Genomic DNA, 23,504 nt, shown 5'->3' on the forward strand with positions numbered 1-23,504 from the left:
CTCCTGTAGGAGACTGATTAGCATCAGCTTTCTGCCGCTGAGGCAGAACAGAACAAAGAGCCAGGCTGTTTAATAGAAGAAAACATTTTAAATCAAACCAGTTTTTTCTTCTTTTTTACGATTGGCACCTGAGTTAACATCTGTTGCCAATCTTCTTTTTTTTCCTTCTTCTCCCCAAAGCCCCCCAGTACATAGTTGTGTATTCTAGTTGTGGGTGGCTCTGGTTGTGCTACGTGGGACATCACCTCAGCGCAGCCTGACGAGTGGTGCCACATCCGAGCCCGGGATCCGAACCAGCAAAACCTGGGCTGCTGAAGAGGAGTGCACGAACTTAACCACCCAGCCTCGGGGCCAGCATCCCAAAAAATTGTTTATTATTATGGACTCCGTTTTCTTCTTAGTTTGATCTCTGATTTGCTGCCACAACTTTGAAATTAAAAATTTTTATTTTTTTAATTTTTATCTATTTTTTAAGATTTTATTTTTTCCTTTTTCTCCCAAATCCCCCCAGTACGTAGTTGTATATTTCAGTTGTGGGTCCTTCTAGTTGTGGGATGTGGGATGCTGCCTCAGCATGGCTTGTTGAATGGTGCCATGTCCGCGCCCAGGATTCAAACTGGTGAAACCCTGGGCCACCAAAGCAGTGCGTGAACTTAACCACTTGGCCATGGGGCCAGGCCCGAAATTAAAAAAATTTTTAAAGATTACAGTTTAACACACTGCCTACTTTCATGGATATAACGACTATTCTGAGGAATTAAAGCTTTCAGAAAGTTTAAACACTTTCCGGGGGCGGAGGTGGGGAACCAAACAGGAAACATGAAATTCCCTTCTCCCCAAAACAATCAGCTTTTAGCTGATTCATCCAACCTTTTCTGGTTCCAAGGAATGAGAACATAGGTAGCTCAGTCGAACCCTGCATCTACTGGAGAAACCCAAGACAAACTAGAAGCTTACCCACTGGAGAGACAGAACACCCCAATCTGTTTTAAACATCTCTTCATTCATCTTAAATCTGGGTTTGCACTACACAAAGAGTTGAGGGTATGTAGATCTAAAACCATCATCACAGATTTAAATTTGGCAAGATAAAGATTCAGAGGGTTTAATTCTATTAAAACAAAAACAATTTCTAATGCTAAAAAACATTATCCAAAACCTGGAGACGATGACTCCACGTCCTTTCAATGTCATTCAGAAGCATTACGTAACAGGCCCACTCAAAGATTTAGTACTCTAGAAAAATGTAACATTGTTTCACTGTGCTATTTATTATTAATTAAGGGCTCATGTTATGTGAAGCTGTGGATTTGTGTCCTGTAGAAAAGACAACCTGTAGTACTTCCCTAAAGGATATTAACCAGTTTTGGTCATCTAACATACAGCAATTCTCTTCTAAGACTGAGTACTTCCTCAAATGCTTTTGTAATCAGTTTTACCATCTTACTGATTTCCTCATTAATTAATGAACCAAACAGACTCTTTGACATGTGTCCACTCAGGTTGCATGAGTCGTCTACCTTTTGGAAAATTATACTTTGACCTATACAAAGTTGTTTAAATAAAACCTAGGGAAATTGAATTATATGGAAGAACTTCACTCAGCTGTATATCATTATATTATTTCTTTAGTTCTTACTTTTCTAAGGGCAGGTTTAAACAGTTCCTTTTCTACCCCCAAGTGATGGTCAAAACAACCTAAGGAAGGATGAATATACAATGAAGTTAAAGGCAATTATTTACTTTTCAAGAAAGCATGTCTCATTCAATGTGTTATGGAAATACCAATTAGAATTTTAGGGACACACATACACTTAGAGACAGAGGGACGGGGAAATATAAAGGGAGCTTCGTGACTTAACACATTTACAGACTGCCCCAATACAGGTAGAGTCATACACTGCTCAACAACAGGGATACCTTCTGGGAAATGCATCTTTAGGCAATTTCATCGTTGTGCAAAGATCATAGAGAGTGCTTATCCACACCTAGAGGGTACAGCTTACCACACACCCCAGTTATGTGGTACTAACCTCATGGGACCACTGTCGTATATGTGGTCTGTCATTGACCAAAGTGTCATTATGTGGCCCACGACTGTTTATCAGCCATGCAGATATCCTTTATTTCATGAAATAGTTTTAGAAATTAAATGATTAATTCTTCTGAAGTATTACAAATTTCCTTGGGCTCAGGCTACATATACAACTCAATTTATCTAAAGCACAGAAAAAGCTATCAAATTATAAATCAAAGGTTTTGATGGCATAAGGGCATACTGTTAGTATGTATAAATCACCACCACCAGGAAAGATTCTTAAATTACTCCCACTTACCCTGCAGACTGACATCTGGTTTGTTGTAAGTGTACCAGTCTTGTCTGAGCAGATAACAGAAGTACAACCAAGGGTTTCTACTGAGGGGAGGCTTCGAACAATGGCATTTTTCTTTGCCATTCTGCGAGTTCCAAGAGCCAGGCAGGTGGTGATGACAGCAGGTAGACCTTCAGGAATGGCTGCTACAGCCAGGGCCACTGCAATTTTAAAGTAGTAAATAGCACCTCTGATCCAGGAGCCTCCATGAACTGGGTCATTGAAGTGCCCAATGTTTATGATCCAGACTGCAATGCAAATAAGGGAGATGACTTTGGAAAGCTGTTCCCCAAACTCATCTAGTTTCTGCTGGAGAGGTGTTCTCTCCTGTTCCGTTGCCACCATTTCATCCCGGATCTTGCCAATTTCAGTGTTAACTCCAGTTGCCACAACCACTCCCATAGCTTTGCCAGCAGCAATGTTTGTGCCCTAGGACAGAAGTAGAGAATTGATTACAAGATTAATACCACACCACACTTAAATACTGACTAGTAAACTCAGACTAGTGTAGCTTTTGACTAGAGCATCCAGATTCTCTCACTACATTCTACCGGGCCTGCCAGAGGCTACTATTCAGAGAACCAACCATCCAACTTTGATAATGCGCAATACCTCATGCAGGATGGTGCGGTATAGCTCTCCCTGATTCTCATTTCATGTGGGACCTACTTGCCCCAGAGTAGCTCTACAGTGACCCACCTGGAATCTCGATTCACAACATTGAGACTGGTTTATAGGCTAGATTTGGGTTGGAGCACCGTTCTAAACCCTCTGGGTTCCCAATTTCTTTTTCTTTAATTTTTAATTTTTTTTTTGCCAATTTAATATTTTTTTCTTCCTTCTTCTCCCCAAACCCCCCTGGTACATAGTTGTAGATTCTCAGTGAAGGTCCTTCTAGTTCTGCTATGTGGGACACTGCCTCAGCATGGCTTGATGAGTGGTGCCACATCCCCGCCGAAGCAGAATGTGTGAACTTCACCACTTGGCCATGGGGCCAGCTCCCCGCCCAGTTTCTTAAACTCCATACAGCTCTCAACTCTAAGCATTCTCCACCTCTGGCTCTAACAGCTCAACCTCCCCTCCTTTTATCACCTATAATAAAGAAGGGAAGCCAGCACCATGGGTTCCCTTGAGGACCTCCACTCACGCACTGGCATTCAAAAATCAATGAAGTATGAGAGTTCTCTCCTCACCCCACTTCAGCTAGTGTTGGAATGACACTGCTTCATTACTTTCATTGTAACTCTATAGCACTTTACTTACCGTGGGTGGTTAGGCTCCTATACTAACCCACAAAAGCCTACCACTTGAAATAACATTTTAAATTCCAAAGGAGCAAAATTTATAAATTGTAAAAATTTTTATTTCAAAAAAATTTAACAGGAGAGTTGAAACAGTACGTACAATGAACATCCATTTTACTTTTCACACAGACTCACCAATTATTAATGGTGCCACATTTGCTTTCTCTCTAAACACATACCTTTTTTATTGTGGACCACATACACGTATCATCCACATTTTGAAAACATCCTTTATAGGCTAAGCCTTCTCCAAACAAATCAAGTTTTCCACTAGGTTTACAGATAAAGAGTTTAAAGATGTTTGACCTGATCTTTTATTTTAATCCTCAAAAACTTGCCAATTAAAACAAAAAACATCTAGGTCACACATTCTACCATTCTGACAGCTGAGAGTGATCACAAAGAGTAGGATTATCCTTTGGAATAACAGCCAACACTTCCTAAGTTTGACCACTAGAAGGTAAGGAGTGAAAAAAAAAATCTGTAGACTTAAAACTCTGCGAATGTCTCCAAATAAAAATACATTTGATAAAGTATTACTTACAGAAAAGAGCATGTTCTTCTTATCTTGGTTGACAGCCCGTGGGTCAGGGACAGGGTCAGTGTGCTTGATGACAGAGACAGATTCACCTAAGCAGGTGGTAAGACAGAAGGGATGGTCAGACCTGTGCAATCCACACCTAGAATCTGGGAACCCTCATCTACTTATGCCACTACTACTCTCAGGAAAAGGAATAAAAGGCCCAATTTATTCAGAGGTAAACTAGTAAAATTTAGTATTAGAAACTAATTTCAGAGCAAGGAATGTCAGGATTAAAATCAATACAATTTCAAAATAAAGGAACTTAATTTTGAAGTAAAATCCCAGTCAATTACCTTTATTTTTTGGAGTAACTGTTCAAATTTAGTTTATTTTCAGGTATCATTTTACACTCTAATACTGTGAATATATATTTATATATATTTGTTGTATACTTATATATACATACACTCTAATACTTTAAAAAAAGTGAAAGTATATTTATTTTTAATGAGTTCAACTATAGATACAGTGTATGAATAATGAGGATCATCCGCTGGGAAGCCTGTTTTTGTTCAATATTGCCAAAGGTGAAAAATGAAAACATTGTTTTAGAAATATTTACATGCACTAATCAGACCATTCTATTTCAGTAACATTAGAAAACAGCAATCAGTAGTTGCACTAAAAAGAGCACATGGTATAAAGGACTACTTAGAACTTTTACAATGTCTTATCGAATCTGGTTTCAATTTTACTTAATATCACTTATGAAATATATAATCAGGGTCAGTCTGAGTGATGTGAAAATGGCTCCAGTTGTTAATTTAAATTTCAGGCAGGAAACTTCACTCTCGATATTTAACAAAAGAATCTGGTTCTTCAATCTAGCCTAAAACTACAGTATGATTATTTTAACAAAAAAATGACATTCAAGAAACTCGGTGAAAAGTTTTAAAATGCTAATTATTTCTTCAGGCAAACTATGAGAATTTCATACATATAACCCAACCAATTCCCCAACATTTTATGGCTTAATCAACTTCCAGCTTGTTGCTGCTACTGGGAGTCTTAGTAGATAAGCTATTCATAAAGAAACAATAAAAAATACAGAGCCCAGGTTATTCACATTACTACCTCTATGACATTAGTTGCTTTTCAAAACTGATAATCAGATAAATCTTGATCATCTTTGGATTTTATATTTACTCTCTATTTAATTCAGGTTAGTACAGTGTTTATCTTCTGACCACCTTCCTTCCAGTTAATATGAACCCTCCACCCTAGACTGTGCCTTTATCAAATAGAAATATGAAAATATTCCAAACAATCCCAAATCTAAGAGTGCAAACTTTAGGTAGTAAAACATTCACCATTTTTGGGCTTGCTAACTTTGGTTAACTGTACATTTGATTATTGCAAAGTCTGTTAGATGTGAGATTAGCATTCCCTCAGTGAAAAAAAATTACAGCTCTGGAGCCATTTTTCCTTGCCTGGGAAAAGAAGTTTCCACAAAACAGAGACACAATACTTTGACCTAAAGATAATTACCTCTGCTAATGAAGGAATTTGTGTAACCTTTTAAAAAAAAGTAAAAACATAATGGTGATTTTTGGTAAAAACTAATTTTTGATAAAATTAAAAGATAGAAGCCCTATGAGACGAAAGCCAAGTTCGTTTTGCTTTTAAATCATGCCTTTAAACTCCATACGTTAGCAAAAAGCCTAACTGATAAAGCACTAAAAAATAACTATCTTGAAGAGGATTAAGATGGGATACTACAAAGGGACAGTGCGGCAAGAGTTGACTCTATTAGCATGGGCTGTGAGAGAGGCTTAAGAAACTCAATGACCTTCCAATACATAATATTTACCTGTGAGAATTGACTGGTCAACTCTTAGAGTAGTAGATTTGATGGAAGTTAATCTTATATCAGCAGGAACTTTGTCACCAACTAATTGGAGAGAAAAAAGGCAGCTAAAATAAGGGACTTTTGCAATCATGTTTTGAAGAGATGAATCTGTCTCCAAATAAAACACAATTTTTAAAGAAAATAAATAGCCCATATACAGCACAAATACATAAAAATCTGTTAGAGTAAGCAAGATAATTTATCCTCAGAGTCATAAAAATTCTTGCTGGATAGATACAAGATTTGAATTACATAAGAAGAAAGAGAGTGATGCTTGAGGAAACCTCTAAGTATACGTTATTTATACACACACACACACACACACACACACACAGAGGGGATAGTGAAGGGGACTGAGATACATATGCCATGGTTTATTCCAAACGAAAAGCTAAGTATCATGAGTAGGAAGCAAATGGCTCTTTAAAAAGATGTTCAACTAATCTCACTCATAAGAGGGATGCAAAATAAAACTACACGGAGACACCACTTTTAAACTCTCAAATTGACAAACGAGAGTTGAGAAAATGCACCAATGTATAGAAACAGGGACTCTTATACAGGGTGACTATAAGATCTGAAAATTTTTAAAGATTTTATTTTTCCTTTTTCTCCCCAAAGCCCCCAGGTATATAGCTGTATATTCTCAGTTGTGGGTCCTTCTAGTTATGGCATGTGGGATGCCACCTCAGTATGGCTCAAGAGCAGTGCCATGTCCATGCCCAGGATCCGAACCAGTGAAACCCTGGGCCACCAAAGTGGAGCGTGCAAACTTAACCCCTTGGCCACAGAGCCAGCCCCTGGAAATTTTAGTTTTAATAAGAAAAAAAAACCCAAAACCAAGCCAGAGGCATAAATCACTCATAGGCAAGTTGCCTGAGCAGAGTAATGAAAATTCTATGTTAGTGCACTGCTAACAAGGGCAAACTGAATGTGTGTAACGTCACTAAACATATCATGTAATATTAACAGTCCATTTAGTACTTATAATTCAACTGTGCTTCCAGGCTTTGTGACCACCCTGCATACATTGCTGAGTAAGAAAAGACTGTTACAAAATCTCTGGAGGGCAATTTGGCAGTATATATCTAAACTGCAACGCACAATCTTTTACCCCACAAATTCCACTACGAGGAATTTATTCTACAGATATACTCACACAATATATGGTTAGTCCCGCACAGTTTTTGTAAATTAATAGTAGAAAGATGAGACAACTCTATTCATACTAAAGTGACAATTTCTAAGATATACTGTGTATTAAGTGAAGAAAACACAAGAGTGAGGCATCAAGTGTATGGAGCTACCACTGGTCTAAGGCAATGCCTCTGGGAAGGTATAACAAACTGGTAACACTAGGTAGGTGGGCACAGGTGGAGGGAGACTTTTAACCTTGTACCCTTTGTTACCTTTTGAAATCTGAACTATCAAATAAATGAATAAATCTCTTGCATAACCTCTAGAAGATCTTCAAGTCAACTGAGTCTTCTTTTCTGTGCCAAAGAGTTCCTTGAATAGCTCTTAAAGGCCCATGTCTCAGCCCCTTTCCTTGATGAGTATAAAGCAAATGCCACAACGCAGACCCAGGAAGAGATAAATCCATTGCTTTACGTGCACTTTGAGAACAGCGTCCAGCACACTTGCAGGTGTTCAAATACTGTTACATGAGCACACATCAGTGCCAAAGCAATTCGACATTAAAAATAAGTGTACAATAGCTTTCCTTGACTTTCTGAAAAGGAACTAAGGTAGTTTTGGAAGTCTTACACAAGGACAGCTAAAAATTGTAACAAATTAGTACAGTCTCCCCTAGAATTGCATATGGTATTTTTAAGTCAAATCTTCATTTTCCATAATTCCATTCTAACTGTCACTGGTTATATATAAACTGGCAAAATAGCCATCCTGTCCAAGAAGCAGATTTATTTCACTTGTTAAACCTTTAACTTAGTTCTGAGTTTTCTGCATTTCAGAGCTTTTAAATTCAAGGAGAGTATGGTTTACTTTTTGAACTCTAGTTCATGAAACAAGCCTATGGTCTAAGTAGGAAATGTGGTCCACGAGGCAGCACAGAAAGAGACTGTCAATATATAATCTCAAGAGGCAAAGATCATCCTTGCCTTTGACTGCAGGGACGGATTAAGTTAAGATGAAACTCCTGCTGGAAATGCTTATGCAACAAATAGCAATAATCAAACTGAATAAACTAGAACCTTTCACTTTAATATAATTCTGCTCGTACTTACAATAAAGTAACCATATCCTAAACTTTAGTGACCCTCAACAGCTAAAAATGCCCCACCAAGATGAAAATTTACAATCAACTGGAAATTATTTTTTACTGTATTATTTCTGGTTGTCATAATTAATTTGATTCAACATGACCTTAAACATGAAAAGAATACAAGTTCAATGACAAGTATATGACCCTAAATGGAAAACTTACTTGACAATGTTCCTTTGATGTCTGAGGCAACTTATGTCCATGATTCTATAGGAGCAGAAGACATCTGTCTAATGTGGGACAGAGATCCCCACAATCTATAAAGCACTGTCACACTTCTGCATTGTAACAGCTAGGTGAACATACACCAACAATCTAAAAGCAGAAATTTCATTTTATACTGAAAGTTGAATCCCTTTTTCTACTTAAACAATTTCCTATATAAGCCCTAGCTCATACTTTCATATACCTGCCATATTTAAGGCCAGCAAATCTAATACTCAAATTGAGGACAAACTACAAGAGGACCCACAAGCAGTATCCTGGCATTTATTTTGCTGTGTTTCAGTGAAAGCTCACAGAATGTAAAATGGATGGAAAATGTATTTTTGAGGCAATAAATACCAAGGTTAAATTTCTTTCCTGGCTAACACAGTAAACATATTAGCTATTAGTTTAAGGTGGGATCAATATTACATATACGCAGCATTAAAAATTACATTTATACTGGCATAATAAAGAAACCAGCTACTTTTCCCCTAACCGTCTATTTTAAAAATATGAAGGCTGTCTCTGTGCTGTAGAAAAATTAGATTGATATACGTTTAATTATTGGCCAAATATTCAAGAATAACTCCAGTGTCAAATGTAGTGGAACAAATGACCTGAGAAGCCCTTAAAAATCGACCTCAAGTTCTCCTTAACTTTTCTTTCATCTTACAACAGCCATTTTAATTGGGAGGAAATTAAACATTTAGGAATTAAAAAAAAGATGATCTGGGGCCCTTTACAGAATCTCAGGACATGCTCTTCCAAGAGTCTGGTTCAATACATTTCGGGTGAGGGTCCATATTTTAAAAAGTTCTCCAAACACACTAAAAAATTAATACAAGAAAAAAACACAAGCATAATAACTAGGGTCATAGATCCTGTGAAGGGCTTGTTTACAACAGCCTTTACTATGTGCTGTTTCTCATGTGCCAAGTATGCCAACTTCAGGCCAAGATGACCCTCAGTCCCTGAACGTTTTACATTTACTTCCCCCCAAGTTTTACATTTAATTTTCTTCCATTAGAAACTGAACTCTTGGGGCCGGCCCCATGCCCGAGTGGTTGACTTTGTGCACTCCACTTCAGTGGCCCAGGGTTTCGCCGGTTCAGATCCTGGGCATGGACGTGGCACTGCTCGTCAGGCCATGCTCAGGCAGTGTCCCACATGCCACAACCAGAAGGACCCACAACTAAAATATACAACTGTGTACCGGGGGATTTGGGGAAGAAAAAAAAAAAAGAAGAAGATTGGCGACAGTTGTTAGCTCAGGTGCCAATCTTAAAAAAACAAAAAACAAAAAACACAAAACTGAACTCTGTGGAAAGGTACTAAAAAAGCATAAATCCAAACTGGTCTTAAAAACCTGCCATATTCTAGCATTCTCTTAGCTAGAAAGACACATACATTATCTCGACCAACCCATGTCCTCATTTTAGACAGGAAACTAAAGCTAGGAAGTAAAAGGAATCTTGCTGTGTGACTGTGCTTTTTGTTTGTTAGAGTTGATTTAGGATTGAATCTATTAGGAAGCAGGTTCTCTAATGAAGTAAAAGATGTATGAAAGTAAAGATTCAATGAATACTTCTCAAACTAAGACCATTTTCTTTTGTCTGCAGGCTTCTGTGAATTTCAGACAGGGTTTTGTGCCTGAGGACTAGGCACTCTTCTGATGAGCACACCCAGTACTATTTCCCTGATGGGGTATGTCAATGCCTTTAGGGCAGGTGGTAGTGGAAAATTCTTACTCTTGCCAAAGGGATGCTCTGCAATTTTTTCCTTCGAAATTTTTTTTCTCTGTCTCTTGGGTTCAGGTGGTGTAATAAAAGAATAAACTCTTCTAAACTACCTTCCATTTGTTCAACATCTGACACTTTTCAAATTCAGCTCTTGGCTCCTTAAGTCTGTAGCTTTTTAACATGCTATGAAAATAGAGATTTCCACTCTGAACAAAATCCACAATGTATACTTCATGTTAGATTACCGAAAATGCAAGTAAAAGTCAGTTAAAGGCAATTATTACTTTACCACATTGAACTGAACACAAGCTTTCTTTACCTTAAAATCCAGGAAGGAGAGTTTATAAGCCATGATACTTAAACATCGTTTACATCATTATGTCAAAAATAAATAGCGATGGTTAAAATCAGCATTACTCAGAAAAAGCCTTATTATGAATTGGTTATATGTAAAAAAGAAAAAAACCTAACTTACTCTGGCAAATTCCACCAGTTATTTAACTTTTCTAAGAGAAACTATATACAAGATCAGAAATGACCTCTTAAATACCACTATTGTTTTTGAGTTTAAATGGCTCCTGGAAAAAGCAAGCCATAATAGAATTAATTAACCTACATTACTTAAACATTTAACTATGACTCAAACATTTTCACTACGTTTCCAATTTCAGTCATAAATTTTGTAGTCAGGCAGAATGAATGAAATTCTTCACTTGAGAAGCCCTACTTAAAATTATTTCCAGGCCTCAGGGTGAGCAGGGAAGGAACATTACAAACAGGACACTGTTTGCTACCAATCTGTTTTTTTGGGAGTATTATCTATGACGAGACCCATCTTTTAAAACTGCAAATGTGATGGAATCTACACTTTGGGTGGTGAACACAATGTAGTGTATATAGAAGTCAAGAGATACGATGATGTATAAACCTGAACTTTATATAATGTTATAAACCAACATCGCTCCAATTAAAAAAAAAGGCAAATGTGATATTCTCTTGTTTCAAACCTTTCAACAGCTTCTTCCTACTAGACTTGAGATAAAGTTTAGTATCTTAACCACGGTTTGTAACACCCTCCACGACTCAACTGCTGCTTACTTCTTACCACTCTCTTCTCCCTCTAAACTTCAAACACAATGGTCTTCAGTTCCTCAAAATCCTTTGAGTCTTTACATGCATTCTTCTCTCCTTCCCCCATCCCCCAAATAGCAACGCTTTCTGTGAACTCTCAGATTAGGTTCTTATCCCTTACGATGTGCCCACAGAGCTGTCCTTTTCTTTTCCTAACACTCATCATACTACAGTGTTTGATGTACCTTGCCCACTAGACCAAAAGCTCCATGAGGGAAGAGAGTCACTCAGTCACCACCAACTTCCTAGTTCCTATGTGCTGGCGCACAATGGGTGTCAAAATATCTATCAATGAATGAAGTACTTGTAACACATTATTTCTTTAATCAACAATCATCAGAGACGGTAATTATCCAGTTGAAGAATATCACAAGGCTAGAAACAATAAAAAAAACAGGATCCAAAGAGATCTCAGACTTCATTGGGCTGTACCGTGATTGTAGTTTATATACATTTAGATGAAAACCAAAAAACATGAATGCTAATAGAGGATTAGGTGGAAAAGGGCATGTGTGACAAAGACTCAGGGGTTTTAGCTGGTAGGGCAATTAAGACTGCCAAAGAAATGTCCTTAGGCTGTAAGAGCACAAGACAAGGTGTCTAGAATATCAAACAGACCCCATTCACATAACTGAATTCAACTCTGGGCACCAAAGAAAGCCATCAGAGCTAAGACTAACATGGAAGTAAAAATTTTAGGGGCTGGCCCCATGGCCGAGTGGTTAAGTTCGTGCACTCCACTTTGGCAGCCTGGGGTTTCATTGGGTCAGATCCTGGGTGTGGACATGGTACCACTCATAAAGCCACGCTGAGGTGGCATCCCACATAGCACAACCAGAAGGACCTACAATTAGAATATGCAACTAAGTACCAGGAAGCTTTGGGGAGAAGAAGAAAAAATAAGTTAATTTAAAAAAGAGGGTCTGGGGCCGGCTCTGTGGCCAAGTGGTTAAGTTCGCGCACTCTGCTGTGGCGGCCCAGGGTTTGGATCCTGGGTGCGGACATGGGACCGCTTGTCAGGCCACGTTGAGGTGGCGTCCCACATCCCACAACTAGAAGGACCTGCAACTAAGATATACAACTATGTACCGGGGGGTTGGGGGAGATAAAGCAGAAAAAAAAAAAAGAAGATTGGCAACGGTTGTTAGCCCAGGTGTCGATCTTTAAGGCGGGGGGGGGGGGGGGGCGGGGGGGGAGAGGGTCCCTTTAAAAAAAAAATTTTTTTTAGGCTACACCACGCTGTTAACACTCAAGCCTCCTGTTTCTACCACAAACTGCCACATGCTCTTGGATAAGTTGCAAACTCTGCATTTTAGGTAAGTTCCCCTCTAGTTCTAAAATGGTGGTGAATTTACCTTCAACTACTTAACAAGCCATCAAAGGAAGAGGAATCAAACTTCTATGTGGCTCCAAAGCAAAAAAACATACAGAACAGATAAATATATATTAGCTCCTTATGAAGAACATTTTATAATAAAACTCACTAAAAATGGCATAGCTGGTCCTAAGCAGGCAAGTTTCCAGTTACTAGAGGTAGAAGATAACCACTCATTAGATGCTGCAGAGGCAGCCCATCACCAGGCAAGGTTAAAGTGTACGATATCTGGTATACCCACCAATATAGTTTTCTCTTTATTACAAAAGTAAAGCATGCTTTTAAAAGGTGAAGACATCTCTCGTGCTCCTCACCCACAAAATATACATCAAGCTGTTAACAGTATTTATCTTCTAGACCTTTCTCTATGGATAACACTTAACTAAAACTTCACTGAAATAAAAATCACAAACCTCATTTTATATTATTATATACTTATTTGAATGGCTACACAGTAATAATGTCCATGTAAATTTGGAAAATGCTTATTCTACAGCAAGCACTGCAGTAAGGACTTTATGGGTTTCTCGCTCTCTTTTTTTTATTAGGAGTTTAAAAATTTTTTCTTCTTCTCCCTAAAGTCCCCCAAGTACAGCATTGTATATTTTAGTTGTGGGTCCTTCTATGGTTGTGGCATGTGGGATGCTGCCTCAGCATGGCCTGATGAGCAGTGCTAGGTCTGTGCCCAGGATTCAAACTGCCGAAACCCTGGGCTGCTGAAGTAGAGCGCGTGAACTTAACCACTGGGCCACGGGGCTGGCCCAAGGTTTCTAACTCTTAATCTTCACAGTTCTAAGGAAGGTGTGATCATCTTCATCCCCAGCTTACAGATGAGGAAAATGAGGCACAGAAAGCAAACTTGCTCAAGGTCACAGTGTTTTATAGCCATACTCCAAACTAAATCAGTCACTATTTTCATGGCCATCCGGTGTTTCTAATTTTTCCTATTATGATGTTATATGATTATATCAGCTTTGTGCACTTAGATTACTTCTGGAGGATAGATTCACAGAAGCACAATTTCCCTACAAATGTATACCTCCACCAAATTTATATTCCTGCCATTTCCCCATACTTCCTCAGTCTTGTATTTTTCTGAGCACTGGTAACATTGAGCACTGTATTTTTCAAAATTCTTTTATCATCTTCAAAATAAAAGCTGTTTTATATTTTTACATAATCAAATCTGGTGATCTCAGTGGTTTTGTGTCACACTCAGGAAACTGTTCCCTATACCACGTGGTTTCTTTTAACTTTTCCAAAATCTTAATCACGATGGAAAGGTTGGACACTTACTGGTACTGTGACTATCACTGAGTCATGGGGAGTGGGGAGGAGGTGATTGCAAGAAATTAGGAAACGCCAGCCCCATGAAATTCAGGTCAGGCTTCAAGAGCAACTGGTCCATCATGCTCTGATGGTTGGGGAGATGTTGTTGAGTTCCTCATTTCTCATGGTTCTTAATGTCTTAGCTACCCTGACAGTGACAAATGAAGGGCTCTAGGTCTCAATGATTTCTGTTTTAGATTATTTGCTCTTCCTTTTATATCCAAGTTCTTAAGATTAAGAACTTAGATCTCTGTGAAACAGAGATATAACTTACAAGAACTAAAATAATGATTTCTATTGTTATCTGGATACAGATGGGCTCAGATTTACATTTCTAACTAGCCCTGTTCTCTCATCCTTCTCACTGTGAAACAACTCCATATGGAGGAAACAGCAAAGAAGAACAAACCTACTCACCACCTCACTTAGTCATACATCTTTGCTTCTACTTCTTTGATCCATGTTTATCATTTTAGGAACAGGTGAAAACTGTTTACTCTAACAGTGTTCCAGCAATACTACATAAATTGCTTAACCAGAGAGTATTTTACTTAATTATACTTTAACTATAATCATCATGCTGTACATTACACACTCAGAACATATTTGTCTTATAACTGGAATTCTATACCTTCTGGCCACCTTCACCCAATTCCCCCACTCCCCGGTCCCTGGCAACCACCAACCTGATCTGTTTCTATGAGTTTGGGTTCTTTTAAATTCTACATATGCATGAGATCACACAGTACTTGTCTTCCTCTGTCTGACTTATTCCACTTAGCATAATTACCCTCAAAGGTCCATCCATTTTGTCACAAATGGCAGGATTTCCTTTTTTTTAATGGCTGAATATTATTACACTACATATATACACACCACATTTTCTTTATCCATCATCCACCAACAGACTCTTAAGCTGTGACTATGTCTCGCCTGTTGGAAATAATGCTGCAAGGAACATGGGTGTGCAGATCTCTCTTCAGGATCATGATCTTGTTTCCTTCAGATACATACCCCGAAGTGGAATTGCTGGATCATATGGTGTACTACTTCATTTTTAAAAACCAAACAGCTAGAATCCTGAGGTGGATTTCTGGAGAAAAGGGCAAATAAACCCCTGAAATTACACAAAAGATTTCAAATGTGTGTTTTTGGGGAGAGAGTCCATAGATTCCATTAATTCTCAAGGGACTGTGATCTAGAAATGATTTAGAACTCCTGCTCCAGGGCTCTGCTTCTCAAAGTGTGGTCCACCTGGGAGCTCAGCAGACATGCAGAATCATCAGGTCCCACTCCAGACCTACAGAATCAAAACCTGCACTTCAACAAAACTCCCATGCTTATAAAGTCAGAGAAATACTGCTTTAAGCAGCAGGCCAAATCTAAAGGCTTGCTTTTGTTTGTTTTAAAAACAGCCCTTGAACCAAGAAAGAGTTTTACATGTTTTAAAAGGCTTGTTTTAAAAACAAAAACAAAAAGAGATTTTTCGACAGAGACAGTTTGGGGCCCACAAAGCCCAAAACATTTATTAGGTGGGCCTGTACAAAAAAAAAAGTTTGCCAAGCTCTCTGCTCTACAGCCTAGAACTGACTTCTTTGATATTTGTGTTAGGGAGCTCGGCAGGTATGGATTAAGTGTTTGCTGACTATTCAGTCAGGCTGCTCCAATTTTTTCTTCCAGAAGCAAAAGAAGTCCACCCAGACTCATGGCCCAGGCAAACAGATGATGTGCCCACATTATCTAATCAGACACCTTCTAGAGCCAGAGAGCTCCAAAAGAGTCTGCTCCAATTACCCAGTTCTACAGAGGTTAATTTACTCTGTCCAGTGTCATGCAGAATTAGGACAATAATCCAAGTTCTTACATGAATCAGTCATCTTTCTATTTACAGCTTTGTCTTTCCTTTTCCCTGACTGCTTGGAAATGCCACTTCATACATGTTACTAAACTTCATTACTTCAAGTGGAATATCAAACAAAACTTTCCTTCCCTTAGTTACCAAGTTTAAGAATCAGTTTTTTTATTGAATAAATCTCAAAATTACTTACACTACTGCTGAACATTTACTCTTCACTTTAGGAAATACAAAATCAATTTCTTTAGGAACTGAAGCAAATCCAATTTTATGTTAAGATTGTGTCATGTTTATCACTTACATAATCTTAAAATATGATTTGCTCCAGAGTATACTACAGGACAGAAGTCAGCTGAGGATATTTATGTCCTTGTGCTATTAGTCAACTCCAGGTTACCAAGTTACATGAAGTTTGTTTTAAACAATCTTGAAAACAGTGACCTCAAGAAGTCAGTAAATAACACCCCCTGCTCCCCGGGCATATAGTGAAACCCCTAAAATTCTAAAGTTAAGACTTTTGTGACTATCATAGCTTGATTCACTTTGATAATATTAGCAGATAATACGGGAAGCTTAAAAACATTGATGTTCTTTCCTCATAAAAGAGGATGTGATTTTACTTCTTTTGGTTTCCACCCATCCAGAGAAGTATTTTCTGGCATTAAGATTATACAAAATTACTGTAGCTTCAGAAGATGAACATGTGGGTAACTATCTCCTATTTTTACTTGCCAAATCAATTTTATTTGACTCTTGTATTGTAGATACTTCTAGGGTTTACATAAGCATTAGCTATGCATGCTTACACAACATCTTCCTAGAAAGGTTATTAGCTGATATAGCAACATCTAAAATTTAATTTCCTTAACAACTCCCCACATCTCTTCCCAAAAAAACCACCCAGTTCAGTCTAGCCTTTAGAAAGTCCAGTGGACTAATCCTATCAGATGTCTTCCAAAAGCTAGCAAAAACAACTTTTATCACCTGAAGTTAGGAGATGATCCTTACCTCCAAACAATGACGCAAAAAGGTCTCTTTCCTTTTTTTTTTTTTTTAAAAGATTTTATTTTTTCCTTTTTCTCCCCAAAGCCCCCCGTTACATAGTTGTATATTCTTCGTTGTGGGTTCTTCTAGTTGTGGCATGTGGGATGCTGCCTCAGCGTGGTCTGATGAGCAGTGCCATGTCCGCGCCCAGGATTCGAACTAACGAAACACTGGGCCGCCTGCAGCGGAGCGCGCGAACTTAACCACTCGGCCACGGGGCCAGCCCCAGGTCTCTTTCCTTTTGCAAGTATCAAAATAGCAACTCCATACTTGCATTCATCTTCAAAATGGTTCCTAATATTCTCCAGTTTTCCAATTCATCAGGAAGAACCCTTCACACTCAATTTCATAATTTAAATAGAAGTATAAAAGTTACCATGTCTAAAAGCCCAATTCACGCCATTTATCCCTTCAGGCTATGTAGAGAGTTAAGATTTTGACTCACAAGAAACATCGTAGATCTACATTTAGAATTGAAGTTCATTTCTATAGTTTCACAGAACTGAATTACTGGGCTAAGTAGCAAATTATACGGTCAATTAGATTACCAAACCTAATAAAAGTTGAATTTAAAAAGCTTCAACATGTATAGTCTTTAAAGTCTTAATGAAATAAACACTTATCTATTGGGCCCAGGTCAAGCAGTCACAATATGTTTTTCCACAATGTTGTATATAATTCACTGTAAATGCCATAGGATTACATCTTACCCAATTCAATGACCCACTGTTCCTAGTAATCCTGCAAAACTATCATTTCTAATTTGAATATAAATATACAACCACCATGAAAAGTCACCAAAATAACCAAATAAGACTATATTGACAACCTAAAAATTAAAATTATCAAGGCTTAACATGATAAAGGGCATCTACAAAACCTATGGCTAACATCATTCTTTGTGGTAAAAACTAAATGCTTTTCCCTTAGAATAAGGAAAAGAATGTCTGCTCTGGCCACTTCTATTCAACATTCTAGTGGAGATTCTAGCCAAGGCAATTAGACAAGAAAAAGAAAAGGCACCTAGATTGGAAAGATATAAAAACATGTTTGCAGATGACATGATCTTATATATAGGAAACCTCAAGGAACCCCTGCAAAACTATTAGAATTAATAAGAGTCTGGCAAGATTGCAAGGTACGAGGCCAACACACAAAAATGAATTGTATTTCTATACACTAGCAAATAACAATCTGAAAACAAAATTAAGAAAACAATTCCTATTACAAACAGCTTACCCCCAAAACAAACAAACAGTAAATACTTACGAATAAACTTAAAAAGTATTACAGGACTTGTACAGTGTTAAAAGAAATGAAAGACCTAAATAAATGGAAGGGCACCCTGTGGTCATGGATCAGAAGATTTAATTATCGTTATGATAGCTATTCCCCAAGCTGATCTATAGAATCAATATAATTCTTATCAAAATCCAACAGCCTTTTTTGTAGTAATTAACAAGCTAATCTTAAAATTTATATAAAATGCAAAGGACTCAGAATACCCGAAATAATCTAGAAGAACAGCAAGGCTGGAAGACTCAAACTTAATGATATCAAAACTTACTACAAAGCTACAGTAATCAAGACAGTGTGGTACTGGCATAAGGAAAGACATACAGATCTCAATGGAACAAGTTAATTTGTAGTGGAAAATGTAGTTAATTGATTTTTGACAAGGATGCCAGATCAACAGAATGGAGAAGTCTCTTCAACAAATGGTGCTGAGACAACTGGATATCCAAATGCAAAAGAATGAAGCTGGACCCCCACCTCACACCATATACAAAATCTTTGTGACCTTAGATTAAGGCAAGATTTTCTTAGATGTGACAGCAAAAGTGTAAGCAACAAAAGGAAAAAACAGACAAATGGGACTTTATCAAAATTAAAAACCTTTATGCCACAAAGGACACCATCAAGAAAGTAAAAAGAGAGCCAGCCCTGATAGCCCAGTGGTTAAATTTCAGCACTCTCACTGCTTTGGCAGCCCAGGTTCATTTCCCAGGTATGGAACCATACCACCCACCCATCTGTCTGATGCCATGCCGTGGGATCAGCTCACACAGAAGAACTAGAAGGACTTACAACTAGGATATACAACCAAGCACTGGGACTTTGGAGAGGAAAGAAAAAAAAAAAGTAAAAAGAAAACCTTCAGAATGGGAAAAATTTTTTCCAAATCATATCTGATAGCCAGGATACATCAAGAACTCTTACAACTCAACAATAAAAAGACAAACAGCCCAATTAAAATAGACAAAGAATGTGAATAGACATTTCTCAAAAAATGACATACTAATAGAAAGTAAGTACATAAAAAGATGCTCAACATCATTAGGAAATGAAGGAAGTGCAGATCAAAATCACAATGAGATACTACTTCATGGCTAAAATAAAAGAAGACAATAATGAGTATTCACAAGAATGTCAAGAAATTGGAACATACATCTGTTGCTAGTGGGAATGAAAAATGATACAACCACTTTGGAAAATAGTTTGGAAGTTCCTCAAAATGTTAAACATAGAGTCACCATAAGTCCCAGCAATTCCATGCCTAAGTATATACTTGAGAGTGAAAGCATATAGTCACACAAAAACCTGTACACCAATGTTCACAGCAGCACTATCTGTAACAGCCAGAAAGGGGAAACCACCTAAGTGTTGATGAACTGATGAAAGGATAAACAAAATATGGTACATCCAAATAACGGATTCTTCAGTCATAAAAAGAAATGAAACACATTATATATATATACATGCATATATATGAATGAAATATGATACATGCTACTACATGGATGAATCCTGAACAGTATGCTAAGTCAAAGAAGCCAGTCTCAAAAGGCCATATATTGTATGATTCCATTTATATGCAATGTCCAGAGTAGGTAAATCCATAAAAACAAAGTAAATTGTGGTTGCCAGGGACTGGGAGAAGGGGGACAGGGAAAGTGATTGTTAATGAGCATGGGGTTTCCTTTTTAGAGGATGAAAACGTTCTGAAATTAGATAGTGATGATGATCGAACAACTCTGAATATACTAAAAATTACTTAATCATACACTTGAAAAGAGTGAATGTTATGGCATGTGAATTATATCTCAATAAAACTGTTTAAAAAAAATTGTGACCTGGGCCTCCGACAAATTGCAATGACTGATACACATACTATCTATACATTTGCTGAATATCCTGTCATCTCTAGCAAATTAGCTGCAGTTGAAGACAAAAGCAACAAATCACAAAGACTCAGTTTCCTCAATTGTAAAATGTGAATAACAGTACACAATATCTAGAGTGGTGGACGGTTAAAAACCAAGCACTTGCAAGTTTACCACAGTATCTGGCACACAATCTTAAGTTCAGCTATTATCAAACACATGCATATAGACTTCAAATTATCTGTTCTGCACAGAAGTTGCATAATAAGCATGTCTACATTAGCTGAACCTAACCCCATACTTTTGATTTCAAGTTTCACTTATTATTCACTGAGAGCTTGTTACATGCTCAGCAAGATTACAACGGTCAGCATGACATAGTTCCGCCCTTAAGGTGCTCACTGCCTAGTGGTATGACAACAGTATTTAATAAAATGTTCCCATCTACCTAAAACTAGTTAACCACCTCTGTTCTGCATCCCTTGGAATGGTCAAAATTCAAGAAGAAATAGTATACAAGAACCCAGTGTCCAAGTACTGCATACGCTTTTAGCAATTTGGATACAATGGGGGAAGAGTTAGAGCAAAAAGTGTTAACTATCAGACCTGTTAGTACTCCCCACAAAGGATTCAGAACAGGTGAAGCTGGAACAAGTTTAAATGTGCATATTGCTTAGAATAGTTACTATTAGTAATAAGTATATTTACCTAAGATGAGGGATTTAAACTCCTCTTTTAATATTAAAGTCACTGTTTTTTGAACATTAAAAGAAAGGGAACGGTTGCTAGGAGCTGGAGGAAGTGGGTAAAGGAAGTTACCGTTTAATGGGGACAGTTTCAGTATGAGAAGATGAAAAAGTCTGGAGACGGATGGTGAGGACGGTTGCACAACAATGTGAATGTACTAATGTCATGGAACTGTACACTTAAGTGGTTAAAATGGTAAACTTTATATTATGTGTATTTTACCACAATATAAACAAATAAAATAAGAAAGGGATACTCCAGAAGACTGGAAATCTTAGGTCACATACACTATCGATCAATCGTTATTTGTCCTTCCTAAACTATCAAATGCAATGTACAAAACACTACATACAGGGAATAGAATTTCACAGTGGGCAAGAAAAATCAGATCAGGGTTATAACCAAACATTGCCACTGTGAGATCTATGTACTGGGCAAATTAACAAATTATATAAAATTTGCCTAACATCCTAAAAAAGGGCAGGAAAGTTTGGCAGTATTGAAAACTGAAAAGAGGGCTGTATGGCTAGAGCACAGGGAGTGGCATATGATGAAATCACAGAAGCAAGCAGGAGCTACACTACTCAAGGTCTTTTTTATATTTCAGGTGTAATGGGAAAGCCACCGTAGGTTTTTAGCAGGTGACTAACAACATGACTTTGAGGAAACCACTCTAGCTGCTGTGCAGAGAACAGACTGGAAGATGACGACAAAAGAAGCCACAGCCTGGTTAGAACACAATGACAGTGCGTGTTGAGGTGATGGTGGAACTTGTGTGGGGACTGCGGAAACAGAAGTTCACAAATTTGGTGTGTTTTGGAGACAGAATCAACTGGTCTTAGACAATGAGAGAGGGAAGAATCAAGATGACTCTCAAGTTTCTCTAGTTATGTAGGTGGTTAGAGTGACTTACTGAGATAGGAGAGACTGGGGAGATCCAAGATTCAGAGGAAAAGAGAAATCAAAACTACTAGCACTGAGGAGAAGCTGGCCTTAGTTTATTTCTCCCAAAGGGAAGATGCCTTCAGGATAAAGACTAGTTTCCTCCGACACTGTTTACCACTGCCATCTACTGATGCAAACTAAGGATCAACACTTTGGGGGTAATTTCTCAAGGTTTTCAAACAGACTCAATACATTGAAAGCCTAACTAGCATAAAAATTCTTAATTTGAGAAGCTGAAGAGTATATCACCAGATTAAGCTGGAAATAGAAAACATGCAAAGTCCAACAGGATCTTGTACACATATTTAGGCAACATTATCTGCAACCACACCTACCATGTATGTATTTGTGGAAAGACAAGCTATCTTCCTGTGATGTTTCCTTCCTCAGTTACCAGCACCACCATCACTCACCTCCACTTGAAATCCCACCAGTATCTCTGATTCTACATCCTACTCCTAACCATTCCCATATACATTCGGTGATCAAAACTCATGCTTTGCATCTAAATCTGAAGCTCCCTTTTCAAACTATACATGACCACAATTCCAAGCCCAAGGGAGATTCAGAGTTAAGATTTTGGGTTGAGACCTGGTAAAAACTTTTTAAAGAGTGCCCCCAGATAATTCTGATGTGCACCCTGCTTAAGAACCACTCTTTATAAACTCAAAATTTTTCTCTCATTCTTCTTTTTAAAAGATTTATTTTTCCTTTTTTTCCCAAAGCCCCCCGGTACACAGTTGTGTATTTTTAGTTGTGGGTCCTTCTAGTTGTGGCAAGTGGGACGCTGCCTCAGTGTGGCCTGATGAGCGGTGCCATGTCTGCGCCCAGGATTCGAACCAGTGAAACCCTGGGCCACCACAGCAGAGTGCGAGAACTTAACCACTCAGCCACGGGGCTGGCCCCCAGAATTCCCTTTCTAACTCATATTTTGCTATAAAAATCCATTGTGACAAATGGTAAAATCTGAATAAGGTCTGTATATTAGATAACAGTATTGTATCAATTTCTTGATTTTGATAATTATACTGGAGTTATATTAAGAGAATGCCCTTGATTTTATAAAATAAACACTCAAGTATTTAGGAGTAAAGTGGCACTATGCCTGCAACTTAACCTCAAACAGTTCAGACAAAAATGTGTGAATGTACAGATACAGACTTAAAGGGGATAATGCACATGTGATAAAATGTTAACATTTGGAGAATCTGGGTAAAGGCTATATGAGAACTCTCACAATTTTTTGCAACTTTTAAGTCTGAAATTATGTCAAAATAAGTTAAAAAAAAAATCAAATGGCCAAAATACTTCATTGAGAGTTGTACTTTTGTTAACACTATTAAGTAAGCTATTGGGTCAATTACACACAGTTTGCAGTCCTAAGTAATAAACGTGTGGATACACAGGCAACAACATTCTTTTTCTGGACGAATAATAACAAAAATTATGGATGAGAGAATACCTATAACAAGGCAATTTCCTATCAGAGGTCAACACTGTAGGGGATAGGCCAAGAGAAGCGCTCTGAATTCTCACCATTAAAATGAGTAAGACAATAAAGACAAAGCATACTTTC

At 37.8% G+C, this 23,504-nt stretch overlaps 2 protein-coding genes across 3 annotated transcripts in view; one reads left to right on the top strand and one right to left on the bottom strand.

Moving 5' to 3' along the window:
- Nucleotides 1–10,444, top strand: part of ANAPC7 (anaphase promoting complex subunit 7) — a 69,206-nt gene extending 58,762 nt beyond the window's left edge. Inside the window, exon 13 of the transcript XR_011542424.1 lies at nt 10,219–10,444. The gene's annotated coding sequence lies outside the window, so the exon portion shown is untranslated. The remainder of the gene's footprint in view (nt 1–10,218) is intronic.
- The window catches only part of ATP2A2 (ATPase sarcoplasmic/endoplasmic reticulum Ca2+ transporting 2), a 58,899-nt gene that overhangs the window by 20,994 nt on the left and 14,401 nt on the right, over nt 1–23,504 (bottom strand). For both annotated transcript variants that reach the window (XR_011542422.1, XM_070628980.1), the window contains exons 6-8: nt 6,070–6,150; nt 4,221–4,306; nt 2,337–2,801 (exon numbers count right to left, since the gene is read on the bottom strand). Coding sequence is in view for 1 of the 2 variants with exons in the window: in XM_070628980.1 (XP_070485081.1) it covers nt 2,337–2,801; nt 4,221–4,306; nt 6,070–6,150 (632 nt within the window). In the remaining variant the exon portion in view is untranslated. The remainder of the gene's footprint in view (nt 1–2,336; nt 2,802–4,220; nt 4,307–6,069; nt 6,151–23,504) is intronic.

Source organism: Equus przewalskii, chromosome 7, assembly GCF_037783145.1.
Source record: "Equus przewalskii isolate Varuska chromosome 7, EquPr2, whole genome shotgun sequence".
Lineage (NCBI taxonomy): Eukaryota > Metazoa > Chordata > Mammalia > Perissodactyla > Equidae > Equus > Equus przewalskii.